This window comes from Cololabis saira, chromosome 21, assembly GCF_033807715.1.
Source record: "Cololabis saira isolate AMF1-May2022 chromosome 21, fColSai1.1, whole genome shotgun sequence".
Classification (NCBI taxonomy): Eukaryota; Metazoa; Chordata; class Actinopteri; order Beloniformes; family Belonidae; genus Cololabis; species Cololabis saira.
In genome coordinates, this window is record NC_084607.1 from 7,859,657 (window position 1) to 7,873,377 (window position 13,721).

Consider the following 13,721-nt stretch of genomic DNA (forward strand, 5'->3'; position numbering starts at 1 on the left):
TAGTTGCACTTCAGGTAAAACCTCGTTTTGACTTTACACACACACACACAGTTACACAGACAATCACCTGCTCACTCACCTACATACTCACCCCACAGTTATGGGGGACAATTAATAGCAGTAACCTAGTCTTGATTCAGTTTTAGAGACCTGGGATGGTTGCTGTTCCTCTCTCTTTCATATTCCCCTCGCTTTCTCTGTTCACCAAAAAATTAAAAAAATTACAGAAAGAAAAGAGCTCCTACAGTGATGAGGACCGGTCTCTCTGGGCCTCCTGCCTGTTGTTGCTGCTACCACTGAGTTTGTGATGAAATCTTTAACTTCATTCAAGTTGTTTCCTGGTTGTTAAGCTTTGACTTCCTCTGATGACGCTCAGAAGACGGCCTTGTTTCGCCTCACCTGTGCCGGTTGAGACACCCCCCCCCCCCCCCCCCCCCCCCCCCCTGAAATCATGCACTCTTGAAGGCCCCGCCCTCCGTAACGGTGTGATTTCCTGCTGCGGCGTGAAAGCAGCCAGAAGCTGCAGGACGGCTCTCCCCCCAACAGGCTTGAACTGCTCCCATCATGCAGCTGCTGCTGCTGCTGCTGCTGCTGCTGGCTGGATGTGTGACCTCTGCACAGATGAGTAAGTACACCATACTTTAAATTAAATTCACAGGTTCATTCTTATTCAACTCGACAATCCTGTGTCTTCATCCTTGTAAATTTCTCACTTGCCGAGGTCAATTTTCGGTGAGATTTAGGGAAAAAATTGTGTGTCTAAATTGTGGAATGATTTTTCCCACTTGGCAAAAAGCTCTTCCTCTTTGAAATGTTACAAAATATGTTTGAAGGAGCACTTGACTGCTGTTTTGTAACTGTTTTCCAATGTAAGGTTGTACATGTATCCATGTTCTTTTTTTTGTGTGTGTTTCACTCATAATAGACATGTACCGTTTTATTTGCTCAGGAGTCAATATAAGTAATATAAGTTGTAAAAACAATATCCCATGCACACTCACACACACTTATTTTTTTGTCTTTATTCTTTATTATTTATATATTGCATTATTAGTTTGCCATCACTTTTGTGTAGTTATACTTTTTGTTTTTGTATGTTAATCTTGTGTTCTTTATAACACATGACATTTTAATATCTTCGGTGGAGGCTTCAAATAAGCCCATTGGGTTTTTTGCCTCTTCCTGCACCTATAGTATTTATATTTGATATTTCCTGTATATTTTAAAAACTGTGCAAAACAATAAACTAAACTAAACTAAACTATACAATCCCATATTATGAAATTTTATGATTTGGTTTATTATAAAATAATGCAAATAATGTATAAAGTTAGATTAAAGTTACTCCCTGTCTGGGTACAACGATTTTTCTCAATATATGAGTCAAAATATAATTTGCGTGATGTTTGTAAATTTGTTATACAAAAAGCTAGAAAAGAGACCAAAAGGAGATGTATATCTGTTGTGGGAGTTAAATTATGGAATGACTCTAACCTAGATTTATTTATTTGTTTTTGTTTGCTGCTGTTCTTTGATATATATATATATATATATATATATATATATATATATATATATATATATATATATATATATATATATATGTGTATTAAAAAAAAGTATTTAATATTATGTATGTAAACCTTATTGGTCCTCCTTTGCTGGTTTTTCTGGATTAGTTTTGAAAAAAAAATCTAATCTTTAACTTGTACACCATCACATATGGTGTTGAGAGGGGGAGGGAGTCAGGTGTGGCCACTGGCTAAACTAAACTAAACTAAACCATAATGAGAAAACCTCCCGGAGGTGATTTTCAGATGGTCTGGTTGTCTCCCCAGCGTCGCCCCCCCCTCTCTCTGCCAGCGATGCATCAGCCCTGACAGCTGCTCTCCTCTCACTGGGTCGGCCGATCCGAGTCCTGACCTCTGCTGCCTCGGCCCACAACGGCAAGTGGCTTTTAGATACCAGGATACGTTTCACTGCTCAGTCTGACGTTCTGTGGGAGGGTTTCTTATTTCACTCCTTTCATGCGTTTGTCTCGCAGTGATCGCAGTCCTCCAGGCGACTGTGAGATCGGACATGGAGCTGAATGAAACGGCCCTTCCCTCAGTCTTAAACCTGGTAACCCGCCCTACCAATGTTCACCAAGACTCTCATGTGCAGGGACATATGGAGGCTTTGTTTGTGTCTGAACGATGTGTGTGTGTTTCAGCTGCACGGGTTCCTGCAGGAGCTCCAGCCAGATGTGACCTTCACCCTGAGCATGAGAAACATCACCCAAGTCTGAAACCATGACAGAAAAACACGTTATTTTACTGGAAATAAAGTGTTGAAAACTTTTATTTCTGATAATTGTATATAATGTATTCAGATTAATTCAATTTCTAGCTGCTTTTGTGAATAATACACAATACTATCTGGGGCTGAAGGTGTGAGATTCTTAACCTGGCCTCTCAAGCAAAAGTGTGATACGATGAGTTATAAGCAGTACTCGAGTTGTAAAAAATCAGTGGGGATGGTGGATTTTATCATATGGGGACAGATAATTTGTGCTGATTACAAATAATATAATATATTACAAATAATAGCACTGACCAAAACACCTGCAGAAATACTGCAGGAATGACATAGCAGCAGTTAGTTTTTCACAATTGTTTAAACACATTTATTGGAACATCAGACACAATGTGCACAACCTGAAACCCATTTTTCAGGTGGCTAAACCAATCCTGCTGAACTCCAAGCACATTTACTGCTCTAGACTCACATTCCCATTCCATACCACACATTTCTCACAACACTACACACAATTCCCCATACCCTGCACACTCTTCCTGAATTCCCTCTCTCGCTATTCACACAGAACACACAGTCAATCACATTTCTAAACTCCAAAGGCTGTTGTGCAATATGCAATCAGCAATATGCCATTGAATTCATATTCATTGATGAAGCGGGTTCAACCTTGTAAAAAGAAGGTGCCGAGGGAGGAATATCATCGGCCAGCGTGTCATCACAGAGGCCCCTGGCCAACGTGGAGGGAACATAACAATGTGTGCTGCCATCAATCACCACGGCGTCCTCCATCACCATGCCACCCTTGGCCCCTACAACCCTGCACTTATTCTAGCATTCCTGGACCAGCTCTACAATATCCTTGTCCAGCCAGACCAGATGGAGGACACAGAGGTGGTCAGGTTCGTTGTTATCTGGGACAATGTCAGTTTCCACCGGGCTGCTCTGGTCCGTGACTGGTTCAGGGTCCATCCAGAAGTTGATGTCCTATATCTCCCTCCATACTCTCCCTTCCTCAACCCAATTGAGGAGTTTTTCTCTGCCTGGAGATGGAAGGTATACGAGAGAAATCCTCAGACACGGATCCCACTGCTGCAGGCCATAGAGGACGCATGTGGCGATGTCTCTGCTGAGGCCTGTCAAGGCTTCATGCAGCATTGTAGGAGATTCTTCCCCCGCTGCTCGGCCAGGGAGAACATCGCTGCTCGGCCAGGGAGAACATCGCTGCTCGGCCAGGGAGAACATCGCTGCTCGGCCAGGGAGAACATCGCCTGCGACGTGGATGAGCTTCTGTGGCCAGTCAGGGATGAAAGGCAGGATGCAGCCTAATACTTTTGTTCTGTTTCTATTTTCTGTCAAGTTTTCATCCACAGCTTGCTGTGATGTCCAGTGGACTGCACATTTTGAGTCCAAATACTGTAAAATATTATTTGTTGTTACAGTAAAGAATTGTGTGTTGTTTTCCATTTGAGTAGCCTATACATATGAATACTATATGGTGATACATTACATCCAACAGCTGAAGGTGAAATACTGAACATACAAATGCTTGATTCTACTGAGGCATTCATTCATTCATTCATTCATTCATTCATTCATTCATTCATTCATTCATTCATATAGTGTTTTCCATTCATACTATAGTGTCTTCCATTCTGCACATCAGTGTTCAGTGGCTGCTTAGAAATGTCTACTCAAATGATGTATGTGTTTGGCATTTGAGAAGGAAATACCATTTAGTGAAGAGTTAACACTGTTTTGAGGGTAGAGTGTGCTTTTGCAAGAGAAGTGTAGGATTTTGCATTTTGTGTAATTTGTGTTTAGAGTTTTGAGAAAGTGAGGTAGTCTATCAGGAAATGTGTTTAAACAATTGTGAAAAACTGTAAATGCAGCCTTCTGTAAGCTTTAAATATCCACTGGGCTTACATCAAATACATCAAAACACAACAATAAAAAACAGTTTTCTGAACTTATTAATATGAAAATCTTAACAAGAATATTTGTCTTATTTCTAGTTAAAATGTCTCATTTTAGTAAAGAAATCTCATTACACTTAAACAAGACTCATCACTAGCAAAAAAAAAAAAACAATTTTCACCTGTTTCAAGTAGATTTTCATTTGAAATAAGTAGAAAAATCTGCCAGTGGAACAAGATTATTTTGCTTGTAATAAGAAGATAAATCTTGTCCCACTGGCAGATTTTTCTACTTATTTCAAGTGAAAATTTACTTGAAACAGGTGAAAATTGTCAATCAAGTTATTTTTCTGGTGTTATGTTTTTGATGATGACTCTAAATGTTGAAATAGCAGTAAAACCACATTCATTGATGAAATGACATAAGGGATGGAAAGGGGGGATGGCAGTTTTACAGGGGGGGATGAGTTGGACTGTTTTTATTTCAGGGGGGGATGCCATCCCCCCTTATCCCCCCTCAACTCCAGTACTGGTTATAAGAAATCAGATGGGAGAAGCAGAAGACCGGCGGGTCAAACAGACGTACAAACCTGATTACTTGAAGGAAACCTGAGCGACCTGAAGCAAGAAAAGTAACAGGATGACACGCTTTGTGTAAGATCATTCACTCACAGTCCGCACAGCAGCAACGACACAGAAAAGTTAGTGTTGTTTCACTCTTTCAGCTCAAACACAAATAGTCATTGTTGCGACACCAGATCTGCTCAGACACAGAGAGGAGGACGACACAAAGGGGGACGTCAGGAGAGACCATTCATCCCCGCCAGCACCACGGTTTCATGTCTCCACTTTGAGTCTGTAACCAGGTCCCTGCCAGACACTCCCACTGGGGCTGAAAGACAACAAAGGACTTTTTTCCACCAGTTTTCTTCCTCTGTGTTTTAGATTTTGTCAACAGCCAGTGTATCATCACCAAAGCTGCTCCGTTACAACCAGTACTCGAGTTGTAAAAAAAAAAACAGGGGGGATGGTGGATTTTATCATATGGGCACAGATAATTTGTGCTGATTACAAATAATATAATATATTACAAATAATAGCACTGACCAAAACACCTGCAGAAATACTGCAATTTTCAACAATCTCACTCTCTTTATCATAATAATGATAATCATGATAATAATACTACTACACAAGTGAAAAAAGACTTTAGTGCATCAACAAGAGAAAAGTTGGTATTCCTAGGTCAGCCAGTTTGGTGATTAGCTTCAGCGGCCCGATGGTATTGAAGGCAGAGCTGTAATCCAGGGACAGAAGCCGTGCATAGGTGTTCATACTGTCCAGGTTTCCTCAAAACCTTGAGCAACAAGCCTGGCTTTTGGTACCAGTCCATTTTCCATCTCTTTCAAAGTGCAAACTCAAAGAGTGGAGATGCACTTTTGTATTAATAATTACAATAATAATAATACAAATAATAATATGATAATGGAGAGAGGACTTTGCTGTCTCCTGGCTGAGACCACTTGTTCTTCATGGAGAGGGACATGAATTCCTTCATGAATAAGGACTAAAAATAACGTTAAAGGTATTTGGAATATATTGAACAATGAGATTAAAAAAAGTTCAAGACAGACTTATTCTCCACAATATTTTACCAATAACGATGAAGTCATTAATGATATAAATGAGGTGGTTAATAATTTTGACAGGTATTTTGTGAATGTTGGATTAAAGCTGGCAGAAAAAATACGTGATCCTGGATCAGCTGATGGATGGAAGGAAACAATAAGTAGAAATCCAGATTCAATGTTTCTCACAGCTGTGGAGGAGAGAGAAATCATAGATATTGTAAGTTAATGTAAAAACAAAGAGTTGATTGAACTAACTCATATCAGCTGTTCTGGAACCGAAAACTCAGAGTTTCCTATCTCAGGTAAAGTCAACTCTGAGTTCAGGTTTAAACTCGGAGTTTGTTGAACCTGCTTCCTGGAATACCCCTCTGGGCTATACATGCCCCCTCTGGCTCAAGTTAAGGAAGAGACTTGAGTTCAGTGCAGGGCCCTCCCGGGATAGAGGGAGAGCAATGCCCAGGACTGAATTAGGTAGGAGCACTGGGTGATAAAATCGAGATAAAGATATTGAAAAAAAATAACAAAAAAAAAAAACCTACTTGCTTTATCCAACATGCCACAATACGAGGAAAAAAAGAGACTTCAAAACCCCACGAAAGAAAACCTGTGGGTGACGTCATAGATGGAGGAAACTTCTGATTCAGATTCAGACGACTTTATTAAACCCTCTCCATCTCACTCACACAGCACTGTCATTTACAAATCAAACTCGCCAAAAGTCAAACACCCATATAAAGATAAAAAGATAAGAAAATTAAAAATAAAGATAAAAATAGAAAGTGTGGTGCCATAAAAAGAATTATAAGGATAGAAAAAGTGTTGTGTAATATTGCACAAAGTTATTGCTCTGTCCTGGTTATTGCACAGTCCGGTTTGTTGTTGGTCAGACTGACTGACCCCCCACAGTCCCTCTTTTCTTCAGTTCGTCTTGGCCCTCCTCCACCCAGTGAGGGTTGAACCGTTTGAGGACACTGGCAACAACATGAGGTTCATTTATCACGAATCGCAGGTCTTGCACAGGTACGGCCTTGCTCCGGTGTGGGTCCTCGAGTGAACCAACAGGGTGAAACGACGCCTGAAACTTTTTCCACATGTGCTCCAGACGTAGGGCTTCTCGCCCGTGTGTGTGTGTGGTTATGTGTTGTTTAAGATCCGATAACTTAATAAAGGAGATACCGCAAGTGTTGCACAGGTACGGCTTTTCGCCGGTGTGGGTCCTTGAGTGAACCACCAGGTGGGAACGTTGCCTGTAACTTTTTCCGCAGGTGTTGCAGACGTAGGCCTTCTCGCCCGTGTGTATGGTTATGTGGCGTTTAAAAGTTGATAAGTAAGTAAAAGTTTTGCCGCAGGTGTTGCACAGGTGAGGCCTTTTGCCAGAGCTGGTCCTAGTCAGCTTTGATTTACAGTTGCTGACTGACGGGACAGCAGTGTCTTCGTGGTCACCGTGCCGTCTCATTGGCTCCAGATCTGCAGTTTTACTGGAGTCTAAGTGTAAACTTTCAGTTCCTTCCTCATCTTCATTTTGAGCTTCAGGAGAAGTGTGCAACAGCAGCTGGCCACGGTCCGGTCCTGGTTCACCATTTTCAACTTTCACATCAGCGAGATTGACCAATGAGACATCCACCTCTACGTCCTCCTGCTTCATCTCCTGAAGGTTATCGAGGTGCTGGTCACTGAACACCCCGTCCTCCTCCACCTTACAAACATTTTCTTGTGGGAGGTCTGGAATTACAAAAAAGGACAAAAAGATAGGATTTTAACAACTCAAAAGTGCAGTCTTGATTGTTTGGTTGTATTTGTGAGATTTAAAGTTTGTCCTGAACCTTCGGAATTCCCCTTCATCCAACTACAAGACCGCGGTTGAATTGGTTTGATATTGGATATTGGATATTCGACACCCATAAAACTTGTGATACATACCACTGATTTTGGTCAAACCACTTGTGATGTGTTCATGGTCATCTAGACTATATATCACAAAACAGTAATTATTAAAAAATCTTATTAAAAAAAATCATATATATGGGCTGATTTAATGTGGTTTAATGAATTCAACACCCATAAAACTTGTGATACACACCACTGATTGTTTTATGGGTGTTGAATTCATTAAACTGTGGTGGATATACACACACAGGACAATTGTTAATTCTCAGAGTTATAATTCACAGCGACCTCGCCCATGTTACAATGCCTGGTTGTTCCTTTTACAAGGGATATTCTTCCCTGTAATTATACGTGCTACTTTAAGAGTAGAGACACACCTCGGAGGTGTTAACGTCTTTACCTGCGCGAGAGTTTGCTTTTTAGTGGTTTTTGATTATTCACTGTGTTAATTGAATTAAATGGAGTGCTCTCCAAAAAGGAATTAATCTCCGTCGTTTCTCTGCCTACATCAACCGCACTCCTACATTGGTGACCCCGTTTTTCTCTCGGACGTTTCCAGGGATTATTACTGAACATGTCTGCTTCACTGAAGTTGCCCGAATTTTGGGAACAAAACGCGAGCGCATGGTTTGCACAGGCTGAGGCTCAATTCGCCATTAAGGACATTACAGCGGATGACATAAAGTTTTATCATGTCGTGGCATCACTCACCAGCGCAACTGCAGGGAGAGTGGTGAGTCTGCTAGAACGTCCTCCGACGCGGAACAAATATACCACTCTGAAGGCACATTTACTGGACACTTTTGGATTCTCTGAATCCGAGCGGGCGCGCCAGCTCCTCTCTCTCCCCACTCTCGGCGACAGCAAGCCTTCTGAGTGGATGGATCACATGCTGGCTCTGCTGGGAGACCACCAGCCCTGTTTCATTTTCCAGGAGATATTCCTGCAGCAGCTGCCTGACCAGGTTCGTTTGGCTCTGGCTAACTCTTCTATTACTGATTTTCGCCAGTTGGCCAGGGAGGCTGATAAATTTTTCTCCGCTGGGAAAAAGTGTTTTGCGGCCACGCCCCCTTCTACCTCAGGTGCCGCCAGTGATGCAATTATGCAGCAGCCTTTCTCCATCTCTGCAACTACAGCTGTGCCCCGACGTGCAAAGCAGTCAGGTGGATTATGTTTTTACCATGCCAAGTTTGGCAACAAAGCCAGAAAGTGCCTGGCCCCCTGTACTTTCAATGCATCGGGAAACGCCCCGGCCGCCACCTTTTAGCAGCGATGGGTGTCGGCCATATCAGCGGCTTGCTGTTTATCACTGACTCTCTCTCTGGTCGTCGTTTTCTCTGTGACACGGGCGCCCACATTAGTGCACTGCCAGCATCTGCCACGGACATTAGCGCAGGGCCACACGGTACCCCCCTGGTGGCCGCCAACGGCAGCACGATTCATACCTTTGGCACACGCACTGTGACGGTGTGTTTGGCAGGTCAGCGTTTCACCTGGGATTTTGTGTCAGCTAAGGTGTCCACCCCCCTCTTAGGTGCTGATTTCTTTTTGGCCAATAAACTTTTGGTAGATGTGAGCAACCGCCGCCTCGTCCACGCTGAGACTTTCAGCTCCCTGCCCTGCGAACACAGTGACACCGCCCCTACAAGGCTGTCCAGTGCCCTCTCACCGGCTGATGTTTTCTCGCACCTTCTCGAGGAGTTCCCGGAGATCACCGCACCTACTTTCTCGTCCGCCTCCACGAAACACGGCGTGCTGCATTACATCTCCACTGATGGCCCGCCGGTGCACGCCAAGTCCCGCCGTCTGGACGCACACAAACTCGCTATAGCTAAGGCGGAGTTTGACTCCATGGAGCGGCTTGGCATCATCCGCCGGTCCAACAGCCCCTGGGCCTCTCCTCTGCACTTGGTGGCTAAGTCCAATGGTGGTTGGCGCCCGTGTGGCGACTACCGGCGCCTTAACGCAGTCACCACGCCGGACCGCTACCCTATTCCTCACATCCACGACTTCTCAGCCCACCTGGCAGGTGCGTCCATTTTTTCCAAGGTGGACCTTGTCCGGGGTTATCACCAGGTCCCCGTCCAGCCTCAGGACATTCCTAAGACGGCCGTGATCACCCCATTCGGGCTTTTTGAGTTTCTGAGGATGCCGTTTGGCCTGAAAAATGCTGCTCAGACCTTTCAGCGTTTGATGGACACTGTTTTGCGTGACTTGTCATTCGTTTTTGTCTACCTGGACGACATCCTCGTAGCCAGCAGGTCCAAGGCTGAACATTTGTCACACCTGCGTCTACTCTTCAATCGCCTTCAGCAGCACGGCTTGATCATCAACCCAGCGAAATGCCAGTTTGGACTGTCATCACTGGATTTCCTGGGCCACCACATCACCATCGCTGGGGCGGTTCCACTGGCGTCGAAGGTGGAAGCAGTCCTGAAGCTCCCGCGGCCTCCCACTGTCCAGGCTCTGCAAGAGTTCTGTGGCATGGTCAATTTTTACCACCGTTTCGTGCCTCGGGCTGCCAACCTCATGCGCCCCCTGTACAGCGCTCTAAAAGGGAAAAAATCGGCAAAGCATGACATTTCTTGGTCGACGGAAATGTTGGAGGCTTTCTCTGCCACAAAGGATGCCCTCGCTGGTGCGACCATGCTGGCTCATCCCGTGCCTGGCGCTCCAGTTGCCCTGACCACGGACGCCTCGGATTATGCTGTCGGTGCGGTTCTCCAGCAGTCTGTTCATGGTGTTTGGCAACCACTTGCTTTTTTCAGCCGCCAACTGCGTTCCAGCGAGCAGAATTACAGCACTTTTGACAGAGAACTCCTCGCGCTTTATCTGGCCATCAGGCATTTCCGTTTCCTGCTGGAGGCTCGCCCGTTCACTGCCTTTGTGGACCACAAGCCTTTGATTTTTGCCATGGCCAAGGTGTCGGAACCATGGTCTGCCAGGCAGCAGCGCCACCTGGCTTTCATCTCAGAATTCACCACGGACATCCAACACGTGTCAGGCAAGGACAATGTTGTGGCCGACTGCCTCTCCCGGGTGCTCATTGGCGCTGTCCACCTGGGAATAGACTATGCCCGCATGGCTGTGGACCAGGCTTCCGACCCCGACGTTCAGTCGTACAGGACAGCAGTCACTGGCCTCCGGCTGGCGGACGTCCCGTTCGGTGAGGATGCAACGCTGCTCTGTGACATCTCTCTGGCCCTCCCCCGTCCTGTGGTGCCACATATTTGGAGACGACAAGTTTTCGACGCCATACATGGCCTCTCGCACCCAGGCAGTAAGCCGTCTCAACGTCTTGTAGCTGCGAAGTTTGTCTGGCACGGCCTGAAAAGGACATTCGCGACTGGGTCAGGACCTGTGTGGCATGCCAGCGCGCTAAGATCCATCGCCATGTTAAGGCCCCAGTGGAGCATTTTGCGGTTCCTGAAAGGCAGTTTGATCATGTCAATGTTGACTTGGTGGGACCCCTTCCTCCCTCCAGGGGATTTACTCACCTGCTAACAATGGTGGACAGGACCACCCGTTGGCCAGAAGTTGTCCCGCTGTCTGCGACGACTTCAGCTGATGTAGCCAGGGCCTTTATTGGTTCCTGGGTCGCCCGGTTCGGGGTCCCCTCTGACCTCTCTTCAGATCGTGGCCCTCAGTTCACCTCCGACCTCTGGACTTCTGTTGCTCGTCAGTTGGGTGTCATTCTCCACCGCACTACGGCATACCACCCGCAGGCCAACGGCATGTGTGAACGCTTTCACAGGGACATGAAGGCCGCCCTCAAGGCTTCTCTCACGGACGACGGCTGGGTGGATAGACTGCCTTGGGTGATGCTGGGGATTAGAACTGCGCCTAAAGAGGACCTCCTCTCTTCCTCGGCGGAGTTGGTTTATGGCCAAACCCTCAGGGTCCCAGGTGATTTTGTCCCCCACCCCACGGTCCCCTGGTCTGCATCTGACCAACGCCGTACTTTGTTGGACTCTGCTCAAGCGTTCCGGCCCGTTCCAACCTCACGCCACTGCCTGCCTCGGGTGCACATTCCCCCCGACCTGCGTGCTGCGGAGTATGTTTTCGTCCGCCACGATGCCCATCGGGGACCCCTGCAACTGCCTTACGATGGACCATATCGGGTTGTGGAGGTTGGTGATAAGACTTTTGTCATCGACGTCGGGGGCAGGATGGATTGCGTCTCAGTGGACCGTCTGAAACCGGCCCACCTCGATTTGGGCCGCCCGGTGGAAGTGGCTCAGGCACCACGGCGCGGCCGCCCCCCGGGTAAGCCTCCCTTGGAGCTGGTCCCGCCCCCTTTGGCCTCCCCACACTGCCACCCAGCACCTGCTCGCCGTCAGCAGCCTGCTGCCGCCACCCCCCCGCCTCGACCCCCTCTGCCTGCTCAGGAGCTTCGGAATAGCTTTGGGAGGGTCATACGGGTCCCTGGTCGTTTCACTGGGCCTGTTCTTGTGAATTCTGGGGGGACGTGTGTGGTGGATATACACACACAGGACAATTGTTAATTCTCAGAGTTATAATTCACGGCGACCTCGCCCATGTTACAATGCCTGGTTGTTCCTTTTACAAGGGATATTCTTCCCTGTAATTATACGTGCTACTTTAAGAGTAGAGACACACCTCGGAGGTGTTCACGTCTTTACCTGCGCGAGAGTTTGCTTTTTAGTGGTTTTTGATTATTCACTGTGTTAATTGAATTAAATGGAGTGCTCTCCAAAAAGGAATTAATCTCCGTCGTTTCTCTGCCTACATCAACCGCACTCCTACAAAACCACATTAAATAAGCCCATATATATGATTTCATAATAATTACTCTCTTGTGATATATAGTCTAGATGACCATGAACACATCACAAGTGGTTTGACCAAAATCAGTGGTATGTATCACAAGTTTTATGGGTGTTGAATGTCGAATATCCAATATCCAATATCAAACCAATTCAACCGCGGTGAGCTGGGGAGTTTCCCATTTAGTTCGTTTGCTTCATCACCACGGCTTTTAACTCCAAATAAACTCTAAATAAATGGATCCTGTAGGAGTCATACTCATGTGTTCATTCATTCATCTTTACAGAGTTACGTACCGATTCTGTTTAGTCTGATTTCAGGTTTCCAGGCGAGGTCCAACAGTCTGCGCTGACGGTCCAGCTCTTCTTCATACTCCAAGATGGTTTTTTCAAACTCTGAGAATATTTCTACAGCAGCTGCTGTTAGTCGCTGACCGATAAACTCTCTCAGATGATTCACCTTAGACATTGTTGAAGAGGAAAAAGAAAGTAAACAACAGGACCGTCCTCCTTAAATGAATCTCTGCTCACGTGTTCCGTGTTCGCTCAAAACATCCGCTCTTCAGCCGGTGTTACAATCTGGAGTTCCGCTAGAGCTCACGGTTCTACGGATAGTTCCTACTCGCAGTTACAGTAAGTATTTGCTGAAGTTGTTTTTATTTCTTGCCAAATTTCATATTCATAAGAGTAAATTTTCAAAGAAAACCCCTTGCTTTTTTGTTTTCCAGAAAGAAATGGAACTTTACTTGAAATTAATCCTAAAATCAACAAATGAAAAGGCTATTAAAACCGTAGACTTGTGTTATATGTTTAATCTTCTTGAATAACAAACATCACCCCTGGCACATGTTCTGTATTTTATTTGTATACTGTTCTTGTATACTGTTTTGTGATAATTATTTTAAATAAAGTAAAAAAATAAATAAATAAATAAAAATAAAAAATAAAAAAAGTATTTACTGAAGTATTTCAGTAAGTATTTCAGTAAAATACCTGTTAAAATTATTAACCACCTCATCGTTATTGGTAAAATATTGTGGATAATTACTTTGTCTTGAACTTTTCCAAATGGCATTGTTCAATATATTCCAAATACCTTTAACGTTATTTTTAGTCCTTATTCATGAAGGAATTCAGGTCTCCCTCCATGAAGGCAAGTGGTCTCGGCCCTGAAACAGCAAAGTCCTCCCTCCATTATCATATTA

The 13,721-nt window shown here is 45.0% G+C and overlaps 1 protein-coding gene across 1 annotated transcript; it reads right to left on the minus strand.

Moving 5' to 3' along the window:
• Positions 1–6,511: 6,511 nt before the first annotated feature.
• Positions 6,512–13,048, minus strand: LOC133422665 (zinc finger protein 180-like). Its single transcript, XM_061712687.1, has 2 exons — positions 12,814–13,048; positions 6,512–7,564 (listed from the first exon to the last, which is right to left on the minus strand). Exons 1-2 carry the CDS (start codon positions 12,983–12,985, stop codon positions 6,726–6,728), a joined length of 1,011 nt encoding a protein of 336 aa, XP_061568671.1. The 5' UTR covers positions 12,986–13,048; the 3' UTR covers positions 6,512–6,725.
• Positions 13,049–13,721: the final 673 nt, after the last annotated feature.